General features: G+C 41.6%; 2 protein-coding genes and 1 long non-coding RNA gene across 3 annotated transcripts; 2 read left to right on the forward strand and 1 right to left on the reverse strand.

Moving 5' to 3' along the window:
- Window positions 1-745: 745 nt before the first annotated feature.
- On the forward strand, window positions 746-11,082 carry acot11b (acyl-CoA thioesterase 11b). The gene is made up of 16 exons (XM_033621457.2): window positions 746-963; window positions 2,010-2,208; window positions 4,004-4,073; window positions 4,200-4,260; window positions 4,348-4,449; window positions 4,543-4,678; window positions 4,781-4,934; window positions 5,779-5,898; window positions 6,030-6,168; window positions 6,288-6,343; window positions 6,883-6,949; window positions 7,040-7,123; window positions 7,580-7,713; window positions 9,761-9,892; window positions 10,055-10,181; window positions 10,328-11,082. Exons 2-16 carry the CDS (start codon window positions 2,019-2,021, stop codon window positions 10,484-10,486), a joined length of 1,731 nt encoding a protein of 576 aa, XP_033477348.1. The 5' UTR covers window positions 746-963; window positions 2,010-2,018; the 3' UTR covers window positions 10,487-11,082.
- On the reverse strand, window positions 9,188-14,798 carry LOC144463664 (uncharacterized). The gene is made up of 2 exons (XR_013491707.1): window positions 14,680-14,798; window positions 9,188-11,989 (listed from the first exon to the last, which is right to left on the reverse strand). It is a non-coding gene; the product is annotated as an uncharacterized LOC144463664 (long non-coding RNA).
- Window positions 14,371-18,658, forward strand: fpgt (fucose-1-phosphate guanylyltransferase). The gene is made up of 4 exons (XM_033621456.2): window positions 14,371-14,583; window positions 14,686-14,853; window positions 14,977-15,069; window positions 16,912-18,658. Exons 1-4 carry the CDS (start codon window positions 14,511-14,513, stop codon window positions 18,315-18,317), a joined length of 1,740 nt encoding a protein of 579 aa, XP_033477347.1. The 5' UTR covers window positions 14,371-14,510; the 3' UTR covers window positions 18,318-18,658.
- Window positions 18,659-19,169: the final 511 nt, after the last annotated feature.

Genomic DNA, 19,169 nt, shown 5'->3' on the forward strand with positions numbered 1-19,169 from the left:
AATCTTGGTCTCCATATCAAAATATTCCTTTATTTTTTAAACATATTTTAAGCTGTTAAGTGTACTAATTATGAGCAAGAGCAACTAGGTTTTACTTCAGTAGAGCCAAAATAAATAAATAAAATAAAATAAAATAAAATAAAATTAAATTAAATTAAATTAAATTAAATTAAATTAAATTAAATTAGAATAAAATAGTAGTCATTATTTAGGGTAGAGTAAACTTTGTTTTCCCTTCATAAGAAATAATAATAATATGTATAGTCCTATGATACATAGCAAATCAATAAAAAAAATCCCAAGTACTCCATGAAATCAAAAAAAGAACTAGATAAGTGGGTTCCCAGAAGAAATCATTGTTGCTTCGTATTTTAAAGAAAATTTTATTTTAAAGAAGAGTTTTTAACTTTTCAAAGGTCACTTAAGTATGGAATACATTTAAAAACTCTTATATAGACTTACTGAAGCCAGTTGAAGATAAATAAATGTATTTTAAAATAATATAAATGAATAAAATAAAATAACGTAAAATAAAATAAATGAATAATGAAAACTTGAACACATAAACAAATGTTAACAAACACTGTCTACAGTTTTTCAAGTAGCTATTCATAAAAGTTTGCATCGTTGTTTTATTTAAATAAGTGTATGCACAACATGGTTTCTGCAGTTCCACCTTAAAAAAGTGTGGACGCCAGTAGCCAGTACAGGGGGATGGTCTCTCTCCCTCTCTCCCTCCCTCCAGTGGTCAAACTGTTAAGTAACGTAGCGTGTGTGTGTGTGTGTGCGTGTGTGTGTGTGTGTGTGGTTATAAAGTTGTTGAGGAATGGGTGAAATGAAAAGCGGTCCGTGCTGCAGGCTGATGATTCTCAGCCGGTGTTAATGTTTTGGAGCCGACGCCGGTTCACTGGCACTGGAAGGCGTTTGTCTCGGTTTCACCATCGGCTGTAACTTTAAATCTAGGTAAGACATTTTATTCTGTTTGTTTGCACTGTAGAGTAGGCTACGCTGGTGTGTTTACTGCCACAACTTGTTTTGCACAATGACAGCAGGCCTGTACAACCCACTTCAGGATCTAGTTTTGCAGCAGAAGCTCATGGTGAATGTTGTGGTATGCTTATTTCTACTGAAGTGAATGTAAAGGTCACTGCAGCTCCTGTCAGCAATAACAAGAAGGACAGGTGACCAGTGCGGCCCACTGCAGCAGCAGTTAAAGGGAAAACACTTCTTCTATCCTAACAAATAGTTTCCATAAATACCTCATAGCTGCATGCCCCAAAATAGTCTGTATATATCTTAAAATAGTTTCTGTCTCAGCTTGATAAAACATGCTCTACAGGGACATGTCCCAGCCTGCATTTTAAAGACTTCATGTCAAATTGCATTCATTGATAACTGATAGGCAGTACTATTAAATTCAGCGGGTTGTCAGGTTTTTCCTGATCCTTGAGTCAGGGGTTCAAATGTTGAGCAATTCCTCAGACCACGACCAGAGTCGCAGATTATTGAAAGCATCTTATGATGCAGCACTGAACCAAACCGAGTGCAGGTTTCACATTGAGTGGTGAACAAAATCTAGGCGTGTTAACATTACAAACCTCTGTCTTTTGTAGTGGTGCATCTGACTCAACACTTCAGTCACTGTTAGTAAGTTGTGGGTGTAAACAGCTGTGTTGCTGACCCTGAATCACAAAATGGGGAGTTTACGTTAGATGAAAGTGTCATGAATGACTCCCCAAACAGATCTGACCTCCATCAACTATCCAAGAAGCACCTTTAAACTTAGAGCTGGTGTTTCTTCACAGGGACATGCTCCAGATTTAACTGCACAAAGCGATACAGGTTCCAATCATATGTTTTAAACTTTGGTGATATGGTGGCCATTTTGCTTACATATGGATCCCAGGTTGTACTTGCAATTGTTATTTTTATCCCTCAGTATATGAGTCCAAATTAAAGTTGACAGTGTCCTGGCTTTACTGTCACAAACTTTCCTTCTTTCCGTGTAGTTGTGAGATATGACGTCAGAGGGGAAACATGCAGACACCATGCTGGACCCTCTGTTCATCCTGGAGAGTGAGGAAGTGTACAGAAACCCCACTGAAGTGAAGATGAGTCAGATCGTGCTGCCATGCCATGCCAATCACTGTGGAGAGCTGAGCGTTGGACAGCTACTGAAGTGGATGGACTCCACAGCCTGCTTGTCTGGTAGGAAAACTCCCAAAACAACGAACATCTAAAGTCTTACTTTTAAACTCTCAGTAGTTCTTCTTACATCTCAGCTTCACAGCATGTATCTGATGATATCATTACTGCTCACATGGAGACCATGAAGCCTTAAACATGCTCATGCATCTGCAACTCTATCCCATCATGGCGAGTGATGTATTCTTGCAGAAACTGCTTTTGTATAGTGTCTGTCTAGTCTTCCGACCACTCAAACTGCTTTTACACTACACGTCACATTCACCCGTTCACACGCTGGTGGCCGAGGCTACCATACAAGGTGCCACCTGCTATTCAGTAACCATTCACACACTCTCACACACCAATTGAACTGCCACTGGGAGCAAATTGGGGTTCAGCATCTTGCCCAAGGATACTTTGACATGTGTACTGAAGGAGCCGGGGATCGAACTGCTGATTTTCAGATTAGCTGAGAACCCCCTCTACCTGTTATCCACAGCCGCCCTGGAAGCAGTGGACATACAGTGTAAGCTAAAAAATGTTTTTTTTGTCAGAGATTCCACTTCCAAGATTTGAATCCCAGGTTTCCAAAGTGGTGTGACATATCTGTACTGAGCTTTTAGGTAGATAAATAAGTGTATATGCGTGTGATGCATGCAACTCACTCACTCACTCAGCCTCTCCTTATCATGCTTTTTCTCTCTCTCTGTTTATCAGACTGCAAATGAGCCAAGCATTAGCTAGCTAGCCACCCTACTATCCCTTTGCCTTGCTTTCCGCCACTGTGGACTGCTTCACTGGGAGAAGAGTGTGCGGGAGCTTGGAGACAGACCTTCAGTTTCAGCTGTAGCGGCTAGAATTTTGCCAGCGCCTAATGTGTCACTGCAGCAACAGAAAGTTTGTTATCTAGTGGGAAGTCGCAGCTGTCCGTAGAGTGGAAATTGTGGGTGTGACAGTGAGTTTAAGAGCAGTGTTTAAGAAGCTCTCTGCAGTCTGACAGTTGAGTCCCCCACTCTAGCTCTGAACGTTCAATCCAGTACACACCAATGCAAACAAGTTTGAACGGGAAAGTTGAATACAAGCCAGAATGTATGAAAGATGATGAACATTTTAAAGTTTGAATGGAGTTTCTATGTGAATGTGTGAATGAGGAGAGGAGTTGAAAATGCTTGAGGAAACTTGAATTTGGGTCAAGTGAGCTAGGGTTTGCACCAGCTGGATTTAGGTTGCTGCATCCGCTGGCTGATTTGGGGTGTATCTCTGAAGCTGCTGCCCACTCACATCCAGGCAAGGTAGTCTGTAGCGGCAGGAAGTGAGGCTGAAGACACACTGTGATGGAGGCTACATAAAGACAGTTGTTGCCAATGCTGGAATAGGACCTTTCGCTGCAGGATTCTTCACTATTGATTCAGGCTTTCACCCAACAGACAAGCTCTTTCAAATGACCTGTGATAGACCAAAGTCCTCCCCATTTATTTGCAACATTACCTGAATTTATCCAGTAACATTAAAGCAATGGCTACAACAGCATAAATAATACAAAAGTATTTTGCTTATGGGCCACTGCTTTCATATTTAAATATATCTGTACACAAGCAATAGATAACACTGAGGTATTAACATACTCTGGTGCTCTACAGACATATTAAATGCATTTAAATTTACAGGGCTGTCGTCTTTCCGTGTGATTGATTATTTCTGTATGCCTTTATATATGCGCATATTTACAGCTCATGAGCTTTCACTTTGCCTGACTCGTAGATGCTTTGTGGCTTTGTGTAGCACTTAAATACCTGTGTAATCTTTTCTCTCCCAGCTGAGAGACATGCAGGTTGTTCCTGTATCACTGCATCTGTGGACGACATCCATTTTGAACACACCATAGGGTAAAGTATTACCTTAATGCTGCTCCAGGTGAACAATAAATGTCTCACCGGTCCGGCTTGTGTTGATACTACAATCACTGCTCTGTGTTGATAGTGAAAAGAAGTGTCTTTGTGTGTCTCCTCCAGGGTGGGAAAGGTAGTCAACATCATAGCAAAGGTCAACAGAGCCTTTACGTCCAGTATGGAGGTTGGTGGATGTTGTTTTTGATTTCAGCAGAGTGAAAGCTCACTTTATTTCAGAAAAATGAAAATGTGGTGACTCTGTTCATTTCAGGTGGGTATATTGGTGAACTGTGAGGACCTTTACACTGGCAAGCAGTGGAAGGTTTGTCATGCCTTTGCTACCTTTGTCGCCAGACGAACTGAAGCTGGGAAGGTGAGGGACAAGAACTGAAATATGGACACAAAGGCATTTTACCAAAGCTTGAGCTCAACATGCCCTGAGTTTATGTGAACTATGTGAACACAGGTACAGCTGAAGCAGGTGCTTCCTCGCACACAAACGGAGCAGATGGAGTACAGCCTGGCAGCAGAGCGGAGGAGGATGAGGCTCATCCATGCTGAGATCATTACAGACCTACTGAGCAGCAGCACAGCTCAACTGGGTACAGACTGTAGACAGAGGGCTTTATAACACAGCACCATGGCACACATGCTCCATTTAAAATCAGATTGATTAAAGCTCCTTGTTTACGCACTCTCTCCAGGAGAATGCCAGGAGTACCAGGACGCTGTGCCAGCTGAGCGGACACGAGTGGAGAGTGTGGAGCTGGTGCTACCGCCACATGCCAACCATCAAGTCAGTACATTCGGGGGCCAGATTATGGCCTGGATGGAGAATGTGGCTACAATTGCAGCAAGGTGTGTGAACCTAGTTTCCAGTTTTCCTCAGTTTAATTTCAATATGACTCAAACTAGTTTTAAAGGAATATTTTAACATTTTATTTCCAAATTGTCTTTGTCAGAAGCGTTCTCGCATACTTGAAATACTCAGTTTTGTTAAGGCGAGGGGTGGTGCTTTGGTTGGATGTGCAGGAGGCAAGACATGATGCGGATGACACAGCGGTCATGTATCCGCTTCGTAATTTGGTCATGAACAACAGTCTCTTGCCGTTCGTTCAATTTGTCTAACGATTTCGGCTTTGGCCCTTTCCGACAGAAGTTCCAGAATCTCATCATCTCTCTAATTAGAGATCTTTGTAGCTGTCTTTATGTAAACGAACCGTTCTTTCTTCACTCTCAGATGTTTGTTGTCTTCGGTTTTGTCTGAGCTTCATGATAGAAACATCATCAACATGACCACCTGCTTGCTGTGAAGGATCCTGAAAATTACCTGCTGTATTCACACACTGGCTCAATCGGTCATTGCACAGATTTTGTACCAGAGAGGGAATTTGAGTTCTCACATATTGCTGGCCAAGAAATAGCCCCACATAAAAACTCCCCACAAAACCACAAATTGTAATTTCTTCGCATTAGAACAAGTGAGATAAAACATGGTAATCAGTGAGCTCTAGAGATGCTGGTAGGTGGGTTTTGTTTCTTTGGACTGAGCCAGGCTAACTGTTTCCAGTTTTTATGTTAAGGTAACTGGCTGCTGCCTGTTGCTTCATTTTTATTCATATTTAATGATAATCTAACTCTCAGCGTTTTGTAATGAGACCAATGTTTCTCTCTCTCTTTATTTTTTCATATCTTGATCTAGTCGCTTGTGTAACGCTCACCCAACCTTGAGGAGCATTGACATGTTCCATTTTCGTGGCCCGTCTCACATTGGTGACCGACTGGTACTGAAAGCCATTGTGAACAATGCCTTTAAGCACAGGTGAGTCTGCACATAAAGAAGCATCTTATCTAATCAAGCTTTGCAGTTTGAACACATTCAGTCTAAGAGTGTTTTAACTGGAGGTCTGTGTGTTTGCACTTCTTTTTGTGAACCCACGCCGCTCCATACAGCATGGAGGTGGGAGTGTGTGCTGAGGCCTACCAGGGTGGAGAACCTCTGCGCCATATAAATAGTGCTTTTATGACCTTTGAGGTGCTGGACGGTGACAGGAAGCCGTGCACGCTGCCACGACTACGACCTGAGCCTGTGGTGAGTTTTCTTAGTTTCATAGCAGAGCCAAAAAAAGTTAAAAAAAAATAAATAAATAAATAAAATAAAGAGCATCCTTATATGAGGATTTTAACATTAGGTTTTCTTATGTTTTACAGGATGGGAAAAGACGATATCAAGAGGCTATTGCCAGGAAGAAGATTCGCCTTGATAGGTTACTATCTCCCCTTAAACCATCAGGTTTTGCACTTTGTACAGCCTACTGATATATCAGAGGGCTTATTTTGCATGGGTCATTGCAGATGTGTTTATTGTTGTCATTGTAAAAGCTGCTGCGTATGCAAAAAACACATTTTCTCCCAAAGAAATTACAACATGCCAGCAACAGTTATAGTGCCTGAATGTAATATAAAGCACTGAAAGTAAGAGAGACAGTGACAGTAATACAGTCATCATTTCTCAGTTTGTCCAATGTTGTGCTACATAATCCATTGTTTACAATACTCTGCAGCAGCACATGACTTGGCAGGGCAGCATATCACAGTTGAGCAGACTTTGGTGTTGAGTCTATCAGGCATAATAAGTTCATTGTTCAACAGAAAAATATCCGGCCTCCAGCAAAATCTGTATTCCACTATTTAATAACCGAATGTGTTGACTCACAGCTATAACAGAAAGGTTTATATTCTGATCAGGTTCTCACATCTTCCTTTTGTCCCTGAATGTAAATCACTGTGCCCTACATGTTTACAGGAAATACATTATCTCCTGCAAGCAAACTGAAGTGCCTGTGTCTGTGCCCTGGGATCCAAGTAACCAGGTATTGCAATTTCAGGCAAACAGAGGCTCACATGCTTCGCGAGGCTTATTATATATTGCCTCTGTTTTCAGACAGTCCCTTGTTTTTTAGATGTACCTGAGCTACAATAACGTGTCGGCACTGAAACTAATGGATACCAGAAACAACTGGGTATTAACTACTGAGAAAAACAAGGTCAGTATTGTTTGTGTTATCATCCAGGATATAGCTTGTTAAATAGTTACAGCTGTTGTGAATCCACCCGTGCATTCTGATCTGTATTATTCTGGATGAGCTGAGGTTACAGGCTTGAGGTCACAGAGGCTGTCCTGAAGGTAGGACCATGCTGCTTTCATTAAATTGCAGAATATTGCATAATAAGTCCGAAAACTTTGTCTAAAGCTGAAACTTTAAACGTACCTCTGCTCCCTGCTCTCCAAAAGTCATTTTCAGCGATATGGAGAATAAGATCTGGATATAGTCACCCTCAAAATCATATAATTACCATATTTTAATCTCTCATGCACCCACCAGCTAATGTGGCAGTTTGACAGCAGTCAAACTCCAAGTGTACACGTTAGAATAACTGGAGCGAATCCTATTTATAGACATAGAGCCCACCTCCTCTTTGTGGATGTGCTCCATTCTTAGGTCAGACTGTACACACTGGAGGAAAACCACATGCTGTGTTTCAAGGTGGAGATGCACGTCAGCGTACCGGCAGAGCAGACGTTCCACCTACTGTCAGACCTGACGAGGAGGAAGGAGTGGGACCGGCACTATGAGTCAGTATGAGTAGCTTCATCTGGTGCACCAGGCTTACAGTTAACTCAACAGCAGAGTAACCTGTTATATAGTGTTTTTAAATCAAATCATATCAAGTTTATTTATAGAGCACATTTAAAAACAACAGTTGACACACAAATATAAAACAGAGTAATACCGGTAAGGACAATTACACACGTAAAAAGATTATAAAATACTGAAATATTGAAACCACTACAAATAACCAAAGGCCATTGAAAACTTGTACATTGTAAGATTTGTCCTAAAAGTGTCAATGGAGGGGGAGCGTTTGAAGGTTATTCCAGAGCTGTGGAGCAGCTACCACAAAGGCACGATCTCCCTGACCCACCAGCCTTGATCGCAGGACAGTTAAAAGACATTATTCTGAGGATCTAAGAGGTCGGGAGGTGGAGTAGGGGCAGAGAAGTTCATCATTATACTGAGTTAGCAGCCTGTATGGCCTTAAAAACAAATAAAAGAACTTTAAAATCAATCCTGTATTTGGTAGGTAGCCAGTGCAGGGATGCCATCACTAGTGTAATGCTGTCTCTTTTTCTTGCTGTCAACAAATCACTTAAAAATACTAAAATCAAGGCCCTCTGATTTCTACGGAAGATGTAAATATTTAAAAATGGGTCACAAATATACAGTTTAATTAAAAAAAAAAAAAAAGTTGCGTAATTTCCTAAAACAGCAGGGCACTGTAGAATTTAGCAGGCCAGTGTTTCTGTGGGTCTATTTTCAGCTGCGAATTAATATATATTTACAGCTGGACCATGTATGTGGAGTAGTCTCAGAAGAAACTACACTGCCTGTCAGTGCCTGCCATAGTAATGAAGGGGGTTGTCACCCAGTGCAACAGTGTGGTTCACTGCTCATAACTAGTACAGTGCACATTCGGAACAGTCCCGTGGTACTGCTGCTTGCAGCTCTCTCGAGAACTGCTCATACAAACAACTTCACACTTGACACTGTGCTTCTTTGGTCCTGAGCAACACACTTGGGGCCCAAACAGCTATAAATTTACTATCCATCCATTTTCATCCGCTTATCTGGGGCCGGTCACGGGGGCCGAGCAAAGCACCCCAGACGTCCCTCTCCCCAGCAACGCTTTCCAGCTCCTCCTGGGGGACCCCAAGGTGTTCCCAAGCCAGATAAGATATGTAACCCCTCCAGTCTGTTCTGGGTCTGCCCTGGGGCCTCCTACCAGCGGGACGTGCCCGTAACACCTCTTACAGGAGGCACCCAGGAGGCATGCTAATCAGGTGCCTGAACCACCTCAGCTGACCCCTGTTGATGCAAAGGAGCAGCGGCTCTACTCCGAGCTCCCCAGAGATTAGAGAAATTTATCATGATTCTAAGATATTGAAAATATTGAATTATGTTGCAGTTCTAACTTAATGTACCCCAAAATAACATACATGACTTACTTAGTGTGTGTACTACATTTACCTGACAAAGATGTGATACTGGTAACGTTACAGAATCAGATTTTACTCACAAATTATAACAGTTCAAATATGATGCCTTATTATTCATTAGACTATTCAGCCTTATATTAGAATCATCCACCTTGCTCCACCTTGAACAGACATTAACTAAATTTAATTTCAGTTAGTTTATTTATAAGGACAATGCACATTAATCAACATTTCTGTAAAGGTGCCAGTGTTAGCCAGCTGGCTAATTTTCAACTGCAGCCCTTTGGCAGGATGTGTTGAAACCAATAAAATGATAAAATTCACAGGACATAGACAGAATAAAGACATAAAGACAACATTAACTGCAGCAATCAGAAATTGGGATTGGGGGACTGGAAGGAGGGTGCCAAGCTTCCACTATGGCACTGTCCTACCACTGTGTGTGTTGGGATTGCGTTACCAGTGGTAATCGCCATATGAGGACAGTGCAGAGCAGTGGCGATTAGCTAGCCAGTGGGACACACACAGGGACTATCACATGCAAAAACAGAGCAGCTCAGATCACAACACAGAGTGAGCGTAACTTGCATTTCATCAAATGCTCATTACTTTGTGGCCACTGCAGGGACTGCGAGATGATCAACCAAGCGGATGAAGAAGACACCCTTTATTGGATCGCCACACCGTCTGTCAGCAAAGGGGGCAAAGGCCAGGACTTTATCTTGCTGGCATCCAGGAGGAAGCCATGTGATGCCAGGTGTTGTAACATACCTCATAATAAACACTTACCCTGCTCATGTCATTTCATTTTGATTTCCTTTTTCATCCTATATTTTATATGCACCCAGTTATTGCATTACTGCCTGCCGCTTGCTCTCTCATAAAGTCTCATGATGGTATCCTTCTTTGTCCCTCTCAGGGACCCATATCTGATCGCTCTGCGCTCTGTCACTTTGCCTACTCACCCTCCCACTGAGGACTACACCAGGGGAGAGGTGCTCTGCGCTGGCTTCACAATCTGGGAAGAGTCCAGCACTGTCACCAAGGTTGGCCAAATGAGAAGGGCACGCAGTTCAGCACGCCACGCTGGCTATGAGCACATTACTGCATCCACTAACCACTCATAACTGCAAGTGAATCCAAGATACAGTGGTTTACTGCACCACATGTGACCCGATGTGTTTTGTTTCAGATCACCTACTATAACCAGGCCACACCGGGCGTCCTCCCCTACATCTCCACAGACATCGCTGGCCTCTCCTCCAGCTTTTCCAGCACCTTTTCCGCCTGCAGTCACTTCCTGGAGGCCAACAAGCACAGCCTGGCTGCTCTGCCGCCGTCTGTGCTGTGACACAACATGGATTCCCTACGAGGGGAGCAGTGGGAAGGAGCAGGATCATCTCACTGTCTTCATCCCATTTCACCTCTGCTGTGGAGGTGCTGTGCTCTTGTTACAGCAAGATTAATAGGTATGAAGCAAGTGTGCACAATGTCTCTGAATCTCTGAGATTTTAATCCTTTTTAAATTTTATTAGAGCTAATATATTTGGACAGAGTTTCTGAGCTTTACAAACTTACAGATCAATAAAACTTTTTTTGTGTATTGAACAGAATCTCAGCAATCTGTTACTTGAGACAGCCATGTTTTTAATGGTACTGCCAGTTTTTTAGTCTAAGCTGAGACGTTTCAATCAGCTTCTTTTGTTATAGTTTGTTTTCTACCTCCTAAATGAAGTATTAATCTATTTGATTAAGACTTTAAATATGAGTACGCCAAGATGTACATTTAGTGTGTAATGATGCTGTTTTATTTTGACAATGTATAGTTTTAGAGGACAACTCTTGCACTTGCACTGATTGTATGATATGTTGACATTTTATGGCCAAGAATCTCACATGTCAAGCTGTCTTGATTTTAACTGAAACAATAAACACAATAGAAAAGTGGATTATGCTCATACGAGCTGTTGTGTTGGTGTTCAACTCGCTCACCCTGCATTCCTGCCATTCCTTAACCATTTTTTATGAAGAAAAAAAGAAAGAAAAACACAGCTTGCAGCTGTATCCCACTGTAACTTGGGATTTTTGTGTGGTAATAGGTGCACAGACTGGCGGAGGAGCTCAGTGGAGTCTAAATGAAACAGAAAGCCTTTGCTGACTGCCTCTGACTGGGGTTTAAAGGAGTCCATGGCTCTGCTTGCTTTCCAGGTATTGTGTTTGTTCCATGATCATCCTGTTATGATCAGACTACTTCCCCGACTGCAAAACAGGGAAGAGTACAAGCACAAGCAAATGCATCTGTAATGAAACGTTTTATGTCAGTGCACTGTGAAATTTCTGGTAAAATGATGAAATACTGTTGAGCAGGTCAGTAATGCTGGGAAATGAATCAGTCCAAAGTGTCCCTGGATTAGTACTTTGTGTGTCAGCCTGCAGCTTGAAGCTCGCAGCCAGTTCACACCTCTCTGCAGGTCACTGAACAGTGTCTGATCGGATGTGTGCTATTCTTGTGAAAGGCCTCGGTCAGTGAGGCAAGCTGCCCCCCCTGAGGGCCGTCGTCAGTGCCCACTCCCAAGCCGTCCTCCTTGTCCTTTGTTTCAGAAATGCACCTGCTCATCCCTGCTGGCTCTTAACACTTTCAGAGCAGCCTCCATCTGAGCGTGCTCCGTCTGCCTCTACCACAGTGCTTCCTCCCTGTCGCTCATGATGCTTTAGCTCCATAGACTGGTTTACTAAGTCCTTTTGCTCATGTTTGCCTGCAACATGTCGGCTGTCACCTGGGAGGCAGGCCTTGCCAACAGCGCCAGGATAACGTGGTTGAAGGTTTGCTCTCAGTGCACCAGAATTATATGACCTGTTACAAAAAAGTATTCAACAAAAGAAGACATAAATACATATGAAAACCAAATACTGAAGGCAAGTATTGGTGGATTGTTTTTTACATCCTTTTTTAAAATCTATTTTAATATATTTTGCTCATGCTTGTTAAAACCCACAGCTGATTACAGAGTATGTTGCATGTTATATTGCATGTTACTAGTTATACAAGAAAGGTATACAGAAGCACGCACATCCAGACACTGAACACTAGGTGCTGGACAGGACTTTGCTCACATGAACATAAATTAAATTAAATTGGGTGGTAATTAAATATAATATACGTTCAAAAGTTAAATATATCCTAAATTGCTGTATTGTCTGACTTCTTGTCTGATTGTGTGTAATTATATCAGTGTCTCGCTTTCCTTTTTAGTAACACAGGGATGTCAGAGGGTTTTTGACAGACAACCAGTCCCACATGTTGTTGTCCTGGAGATTTAGGACCCCTGGCACCTGCTTTTCTTACAACACAACACCTGGAGTGTGGCTCATGTCAAAGAGAATACATTTTATAACAATATGCAAATGCCAAGCCTCAGGTTGTGTCAGAGCATCTGTTGCCATAATGACATAGTGGCAATGACAAATTCACCTTCTTAAAAGTAATACTTACTTTGTATCATAAGAAAGTGCACTCCCTAATAATTGCATTTGTCATCAGTGGATTAGTTGATGTATACAGCAGGCAACTGGCCACGTTCAGAAAAATATATTACATTAAAATCGTGTCATTCTTATTGTGCCTGGTAATTTGAGGGGTTAAAGGACACAAGGAGGAGTTTACATTCAACAATTAAACACAACTAAGACTTAATGGGTTTTAAAGGCTGTTTAGACTCAATGTGTCTAAATTAGACTAGGTTAAAGATAAGGGGGAAAAGCACATAATAAACAGAATTAAATCTATTTTAAATTACAGAACTGCGGCTGTTAACCGTTTTGTTGACCAACTGGACAGTTTGAGTACTACTGTGTACTCTGTAGTCCTGATTTCTGGAATCTGAATATTTTCTGGTTGCTCAGTCTTCTGTGATAGTGGCCGAGATTTAATATTTTTTGGTATTTTCTGACATTTAGTGGATTGATCGGCTGAGTAATCCTCAGGAAGCATATCAACAGACTGATTAACAAAGAAGGTAATCTTGGGCTGCCCTCTGTGTTTTGTTTTTGTTTTGTTTAGTGTTTTGTTCTGTTTTAATGCAGCAAATTCTCAGCATACATTGAATGTAAATGGCCGTATTTCATGCTGGTAAACAAAATTACAGAACTGCACAATTTCAACCTGAGCAGGTAAAAATAACACTAGAATATTTATATATCCTGACAGCGTGGAGAGATCCCTTTCATCACTTGAAAAGATTACATTTACAATATCAATACTGCACCATTAAATTAACAAAGAAAATGAAAAGAAAATGGAGTAGGAATTTTGCTTTGGTGGTTTAGTTTCTTATCTTATTTTTTAGGTCAAGTGATTTTTTTTTCTTTATGGAACACATGGCACAATAATACAGACGAAACACTATAACATAATTTCAGTACAGATTTGCACCAGAAGTCTATTTCAATATTAATATGAATGTGTGGACTGGTGGCTGGAGAGGTGCCAGTTCACCTCCTGGGCACTGCTGAGGTGCCCTTGAGCAAGGCACCAAACCCCCAACCGCTCGGGGCGCCTCACCAAGGGCAGCCCCCTCACTCTGACATCTCTCCACTTTGTGCATGTATAGGTCCTGTTTGTGCATGTGTGTGTCTTTCGGACCTGTGTGTTAATGACAAGCAAGAGTGAAAACACTGAATTTCCCCTCAGGGGGATTAATAAAGTAATAAAGTAAATAAATTTATGTATGTAAAAAAAGAAAAAAAAAAAAAAGATAAAAATAAAAAATAAATAAATATAATAATAAATAAAATAAAAACAAAAACATAATTAAATTAAATTAAACATTAAATTACAGAAAAACATAAATAAAAAAAATAGGTGGAATTAAATAATAAAGTAACTCTCAAAACAGATTCTTTCCTACAGAAAAAATATTTATTTCCTTTTTGTGAATTGGAAGAAAGCTCCACTGATTCACTATTACAGGATGAAAAGAGTCCACCTCAAGATTATTAACAGCATATATTCTTACAACTTCTGTGGCCAAATTACTTAAATGATGTTAAGATTATGTATTTTTAAAAGGGAAACTACTCATCCTTTTAAAGAATATGACACTGTAAAAGACTTTTGGGATGATTAAGCCCAATTTAGTTTTAATTAAACTGATATAATATCATAATGTTTCTATTAAAATGCTTTAAAACGTTAATTATTGTTCATCATTCTAAAACCTGGCTCTGCAGTTCAACCCCCACCACGTGCTCCTGTCACTCCCCGCCTACGTTTTAAACACAACTAATCACGTGACGGAACCCGGAAGTGAGAGACGGTTTGAAAGAGTAGGGTTTGCAGCTTCTAACTTGTATAGTGAGCATATTTAATCGACAGTATGAGTCAGGAATATATGATAAAGCTACAAACTGCAACGAGAGAAAAGCTGAGAAGATTTAACTCCCTGCGCGGTGAGTTTTATATCTGAACTCATGTTTCCTTCTCCTGTGTGCAGCCTGCTTCTTATCCTTCATCTGAAGTGTCATAACCTGCTGCTGTTTCTTTACCTGAAGCTCGAGAGGTGCAGCCCGGTGAGTTTTGGGACGTGGTGGTTGTGACCGCGGTGGATGTGAGTCAGAAAGAAGCGTATGAGCTGCAGATCAGAGGCAAAGTTGACCGGAAGGAGCTTCCCCTTGGAGTTCACTACAAGGTCTTCTCAGATCCGCCCGGATCTAAAATAGGTGAGTGAGTCAGACAGCATGCACTCTCCAGTTTCATTTCACTGCCCTCTGTTTGCTGTTGAGGGGGATCAACAAGGCAAGGCATTATTATTATTATTACTAATATGACTGTGTGTTTACAAGGGAACGGTGGCTCCACTCTGCACGCGCTGCAGCAGCTGAGTGACATCTATGAGAAGACTCTGAGCAGGCTGAGAGTCATCCTCATCCATGCAGGTTTGACATCACTTCTGTGGCCTGTTGTTATTGTTTTTAAATAAAATACAAGAAAATAATGTGTTCCACCGCTTTTCGCCCAACAAACGCTGGAGAGTTGTAATTACTTTCATTGTTAATTAATTTGCCAAATACTCTCTTGATTAATCGATTAACTGTTTGCTCTATAGAATGTCAGAAAATATTTTCTTTTAAAAATGCCCATTACAATTTTCCAGAGCGTGACTGTTCACTGTCACCCCCCCCCCCCCCCCCCCCCCCCCCCACACACACACACACACACACACACACACACGCACACACACACACTTGGCATACCACACATGTATTTATATTTTACATACTTTAAACACCAAGCATCGTGCACATATTTTTATATTTTTACAGACTTTACACACCCAGCATAGTGTACATATTTTTACAGTTATTGTCATGTGAAAATCTTTACACACTTAGTATAATGCACATATTTTTATATTTTTACCTACTTTACACACCAGGGATAAACATTGTAGCATACCGCACATATTTTTATATTTTTACATAACATTAGTGTTGCAGCAGTATACTGGTTTCAAGTTATACCGGGATATAGAAGTTGACAGTTATCTTATCGTGTAGATTTGCTCATCTACAATGTTCTCCTCTTTATTTTAGTTATTTTCAAAGGGGAGACATTTTACACATATTTCCATTAGTAAATGATTTCAAGTTTCAATTATAGTAATAAAACGTTTGCTTAAGCAAAAATAACCCCTCTATAATATAATTTCTGTAATACCACGAGACGGTTCTTGTACCGAAAAAACCTCATACTGTTGCAACCCTACTTTACACACTTAGCGTAATGCACGTTTTTTTTATACATTTTTAAATACTTTACATACTACTGTTTAATTCACACATATTTTTTTTGTATTTTTAAATGCTTCTTATTTTCATGTTTCTTATTCCTACTCAGAATTCTGTATGCTACTGTATATATTGGAGAGACTCACAGTTCCCTCCTGGGGATCAATAAAGTATTTCTCATTTTTTTAAGAGATTGAATTTACAATAATAAAGGCCAGAACTTTGCCTGAAAAATAGCTGAAATGATAAATTGATTAATCAAAAACTATGCTCTGTGAATTTATGTAATTATTTCAGCTCTACAGGTACATGTTATGATGACCTCCATCTCACTTCAGTACAGATAAGGGACTGCAGAAAAATATGGATGAGTCACGTGTATATGTTGTACTATTAAAGTACTGCTCTATAAAATGAGAAAAATTTAAAGCTGTTAACGCCCATGATTTCTTAAAGCCAATTGCAAAAGTCAGACACCAGACAGTATCACTCCCTTGGTCCCATGATGTCATGACCTGCCCTTTAAACTTCATCCCTGCAGAGTCACCCCATACTCCCTACAAGCTTACTCAAGTAAACTATGTCCCTTCACTTCCTCTTACAGCAGGGGGTCATTATTACATAATTTAAAACAAAAAAGAAAAATCACAAAAAAAGACTCATACATCAAAAAGTGTTTTGTTTGTCCGTTCTGGGCTACTGTAGAACATGGCAGTGCAACATGGCAGACTGCATGGACGAAGATCTGCTCCATATGTAGATATAAATGGCTCATTGTGAGGAAAAGAAAACACAATTTTCAGGTTATTATACCCTAAAGAAAACATACTTACTTATTACTTGCTGAATACTTATTCATTTTTATTGCATTTCCACCAACATATCCCCCTAAATCCTACACACTGGACCTTTAAAGGATGGATTGCATATGTTCAGACATTTTAGATTCTGCGTGTGTTGTGTGATGTTTCCCACTTCTCATCCATCCAGGAGGCTTGAGTCAGCGTCTGCCCAGCGCCAGCGCCCTGGGGAAGATCTTCACCGCCGTGCCGCTGGGCGACCCTCTCTACCAGATGCTGGAGCTCAAACTGGCCTTGTACGTGGATTTCCCATCACAGATGAAGCCTGGCGTACTGGTGACCTGTGCAGACGACATAGAGCTCTACAGTACTGCAGAGCATGAGAGTGTTACGTTTGACAAACCTGGCTTCACAGCTTTAGCCCACCCCTCCCCGCTGTCTATTGGAACGACCCACGGAGTGTTTGTGTTGGATTCAAAAGAAAAGTCTCCCTTTTCTGAAATGGAGAACACTTCCTGCCTACGCTTCCTGCACAAGCCGAGCATCAGTGAGATGTGGGGCAGAGGAGCTGTGTGTAAAAGGCAGAGTGGTTGTTTTTCTCTTTCTGACACTGAGTTCGTCTACACGGACAGCACCTATTATATCGACTTTGATACTGCAAAGTCTCTTCTTAAACTGCTGAAGGAGTTGGGGCCTTTGGACTGCGAGGTAGACGCATACGGGGACTTTCTTCAGGCACTGGGCCCTAAAGCTACGATCGATTACACCAGCAACACTGCGAATGTTACCAAAGAGGAGAGCAATCTGGTGGAAATCCGCCAAAAGATCTTCCATCACCTAAAAGGGACTCTTTTGAATGTTATTCTCCTGAACAACTCTAAGTTTTATCACATTGGCACCACGTCAGAGTACCTCTTTCACCTCACTGAGGACGTGACGCTGAGGAGTGAGCTTGGCCTCCTGTCATCTGCCTTCAGCATCCACATGAATGAAAACTCCTTAGGATGCTGTGTCATGTACAGTGTCCTCAATCCTAGTTGCTCTGTGGGAGCTGGATCAGTGGTGGAGTACTCTAGACTGGGAGCAGGAGCTTCTGTAGGTTGTGGCTCCATCGTCAGCAGCTGCTGGGTCAGTGCAGGCCTCTCGGTGCCTGATGGAGTCTTCATGCATTCACTGTGTGTGAATCACAAACACCAAACCAGGTTTGTAACGGTTGTTTTTGGGATCAATGACAACTTAAAGCGCAGCGTTGAATCCCCTGCATACATGGAAGAGCTGATGCTTTTTGGTTTGAGCCTGGCTGTGTGTCTGTCCCACTGGGGGCTGAAAAATGAAGTCCTGAGGTTCTCCGGTGATGCGTCCAGCTGTAGTTTGTGGAACGCTTGTTTGTTTCCTGTTTGCTCAGATCTACAAAGCTCATTCTCCATGTCTCTGGAGATGCTGCAGGCTGCACTGAGTGGCTCTACATTCACTTTACCCAAAGACACAAAGCTGATGTCTATGCAAGAGGCCCTACAGTGTAAGAACCTGGAGGAGATGTTGAAGTTCAGGAAGGGACTATATGAAGACATCACACAGAAGAGACCCAACAACTGAGATTATGTGTCACCTTAAGTACGAGATAACATTGATTTTGCCTTGAATAATTGATGTGTGATCATTCAAAGATCAAATAATGTCAGGACCAGGGGCGGATTGTCAGACAATGGGTGCCTTGGCACAGATATGCAAAAGCCCCTGCCTTCATAGGGGCAAGATGCAAAGACCTCATTTTGTGTAATTGTTTCGCATGTCTTTGTAGTTGTAAAGTATCTTTGTGGCTTTGTCTCTTTATTGTCATTTTGTTTTTTTGCCCCTTTTGTAGTTACTGTAAAACTTTTACTAGCCTGGTGCTACACATTTTGACAAATAAAGGCCTGTCTCAATTAGACATCTGATCTGGTTGCCAAGCATTCATTCATTTTCTGTAACCGCTTATCCTGTTAGGGGTCGCGGGGGGGCTGGAGCCTATCACATTGGGCAAGAGGCAGGATACACCCTGGACAGGTCACCAGACTATCACAGGGCTGACACATAGAGACAGACAACCATTCACACTCACACCTACGGGCAATTTAGAGTCACCAATTAACCTGCATGTCTTTGGACTGCGGAGGAAGCTGGAGTACCTGGAGAAAACCCACGCTGACACGGGGGGAACATGCAAATTACATACCAGAAAACCTCATGCTGTGAGGCGACAAGCTGTGAGGCTGGTGAAGCTAACCACTGCTCCACCGTGCTGCCTTGATCGCCAGCTAGTTCATCTTTATTGTTCTTTGGATATATAAAACAGGTTGTTGGCTACTCACTTCAGCTATTCCTGGTCAGTACATGGCAATTTGAGTGACATATTGCAGTTGAGGACGAGGGGGCTCCCCTTACACTTTAGGCCCCTGGGCCTGTGCC

This window comes from Epinephelus lanceolatus, chromosome 6 (genome assembly GCF_041903045.1).
Source record: "Epinephelus lanceolatus isolate andai-2023 chromosome 6, ASM4190304v1, whole genome shotgun sequence".
Classification (NCBI taxonomy): Eukaryota; Metazoa; Chordata; class Actinopteri; order Perciformes; family Serranidae; genus Epinephelus; species Epinephelus lanceolatus.

Bases quoted from the DNA above. Each gene is read 5' to 3' on its own strand.
- acot11b (XM_033621457.2), top strand. From the start codon at position 2,019: ATGACGTCAGAGGGGAAACATGCAGACACCATGCTGGACCCTCTGTTC. The intron at 5,899-6,029 runs GTGAGTCTGCAC...CGCTCCATACAG, and splicing joins AACAATGCCTTTAAGCACAG to CATGGAGGTGGGAGTGTGTG. The intron at 6,950-7,039 runs GTATTGCAATTT...CTTGTTTTTTAG, and splicing joins CCTGGGATCCAAGTAACCAG to ATGTACCTGAGCTACAATAA.
- fpgt (XM_033621456.2), top strand. From the start codon at position 14,511: ATGAGTCAGGAATATATGATAAAGCTACAAACTGCAACGAGAGAAAAG. The intron at 14,854-14,976 runs GTGAGTGAGTCA...TGTGTTTACAAG, and splicing joins TCCGCCCGGATCTAAAATAG to GGAACGGTGGCTCCACTCTG. The intron at 15,070-16,911 runs GTTTGACATCAC...TCATCCATCCAG, and splicing joins AGTCATCCTCATCCATGCAG to GAGGCTTGAGTCAGCGTCTG.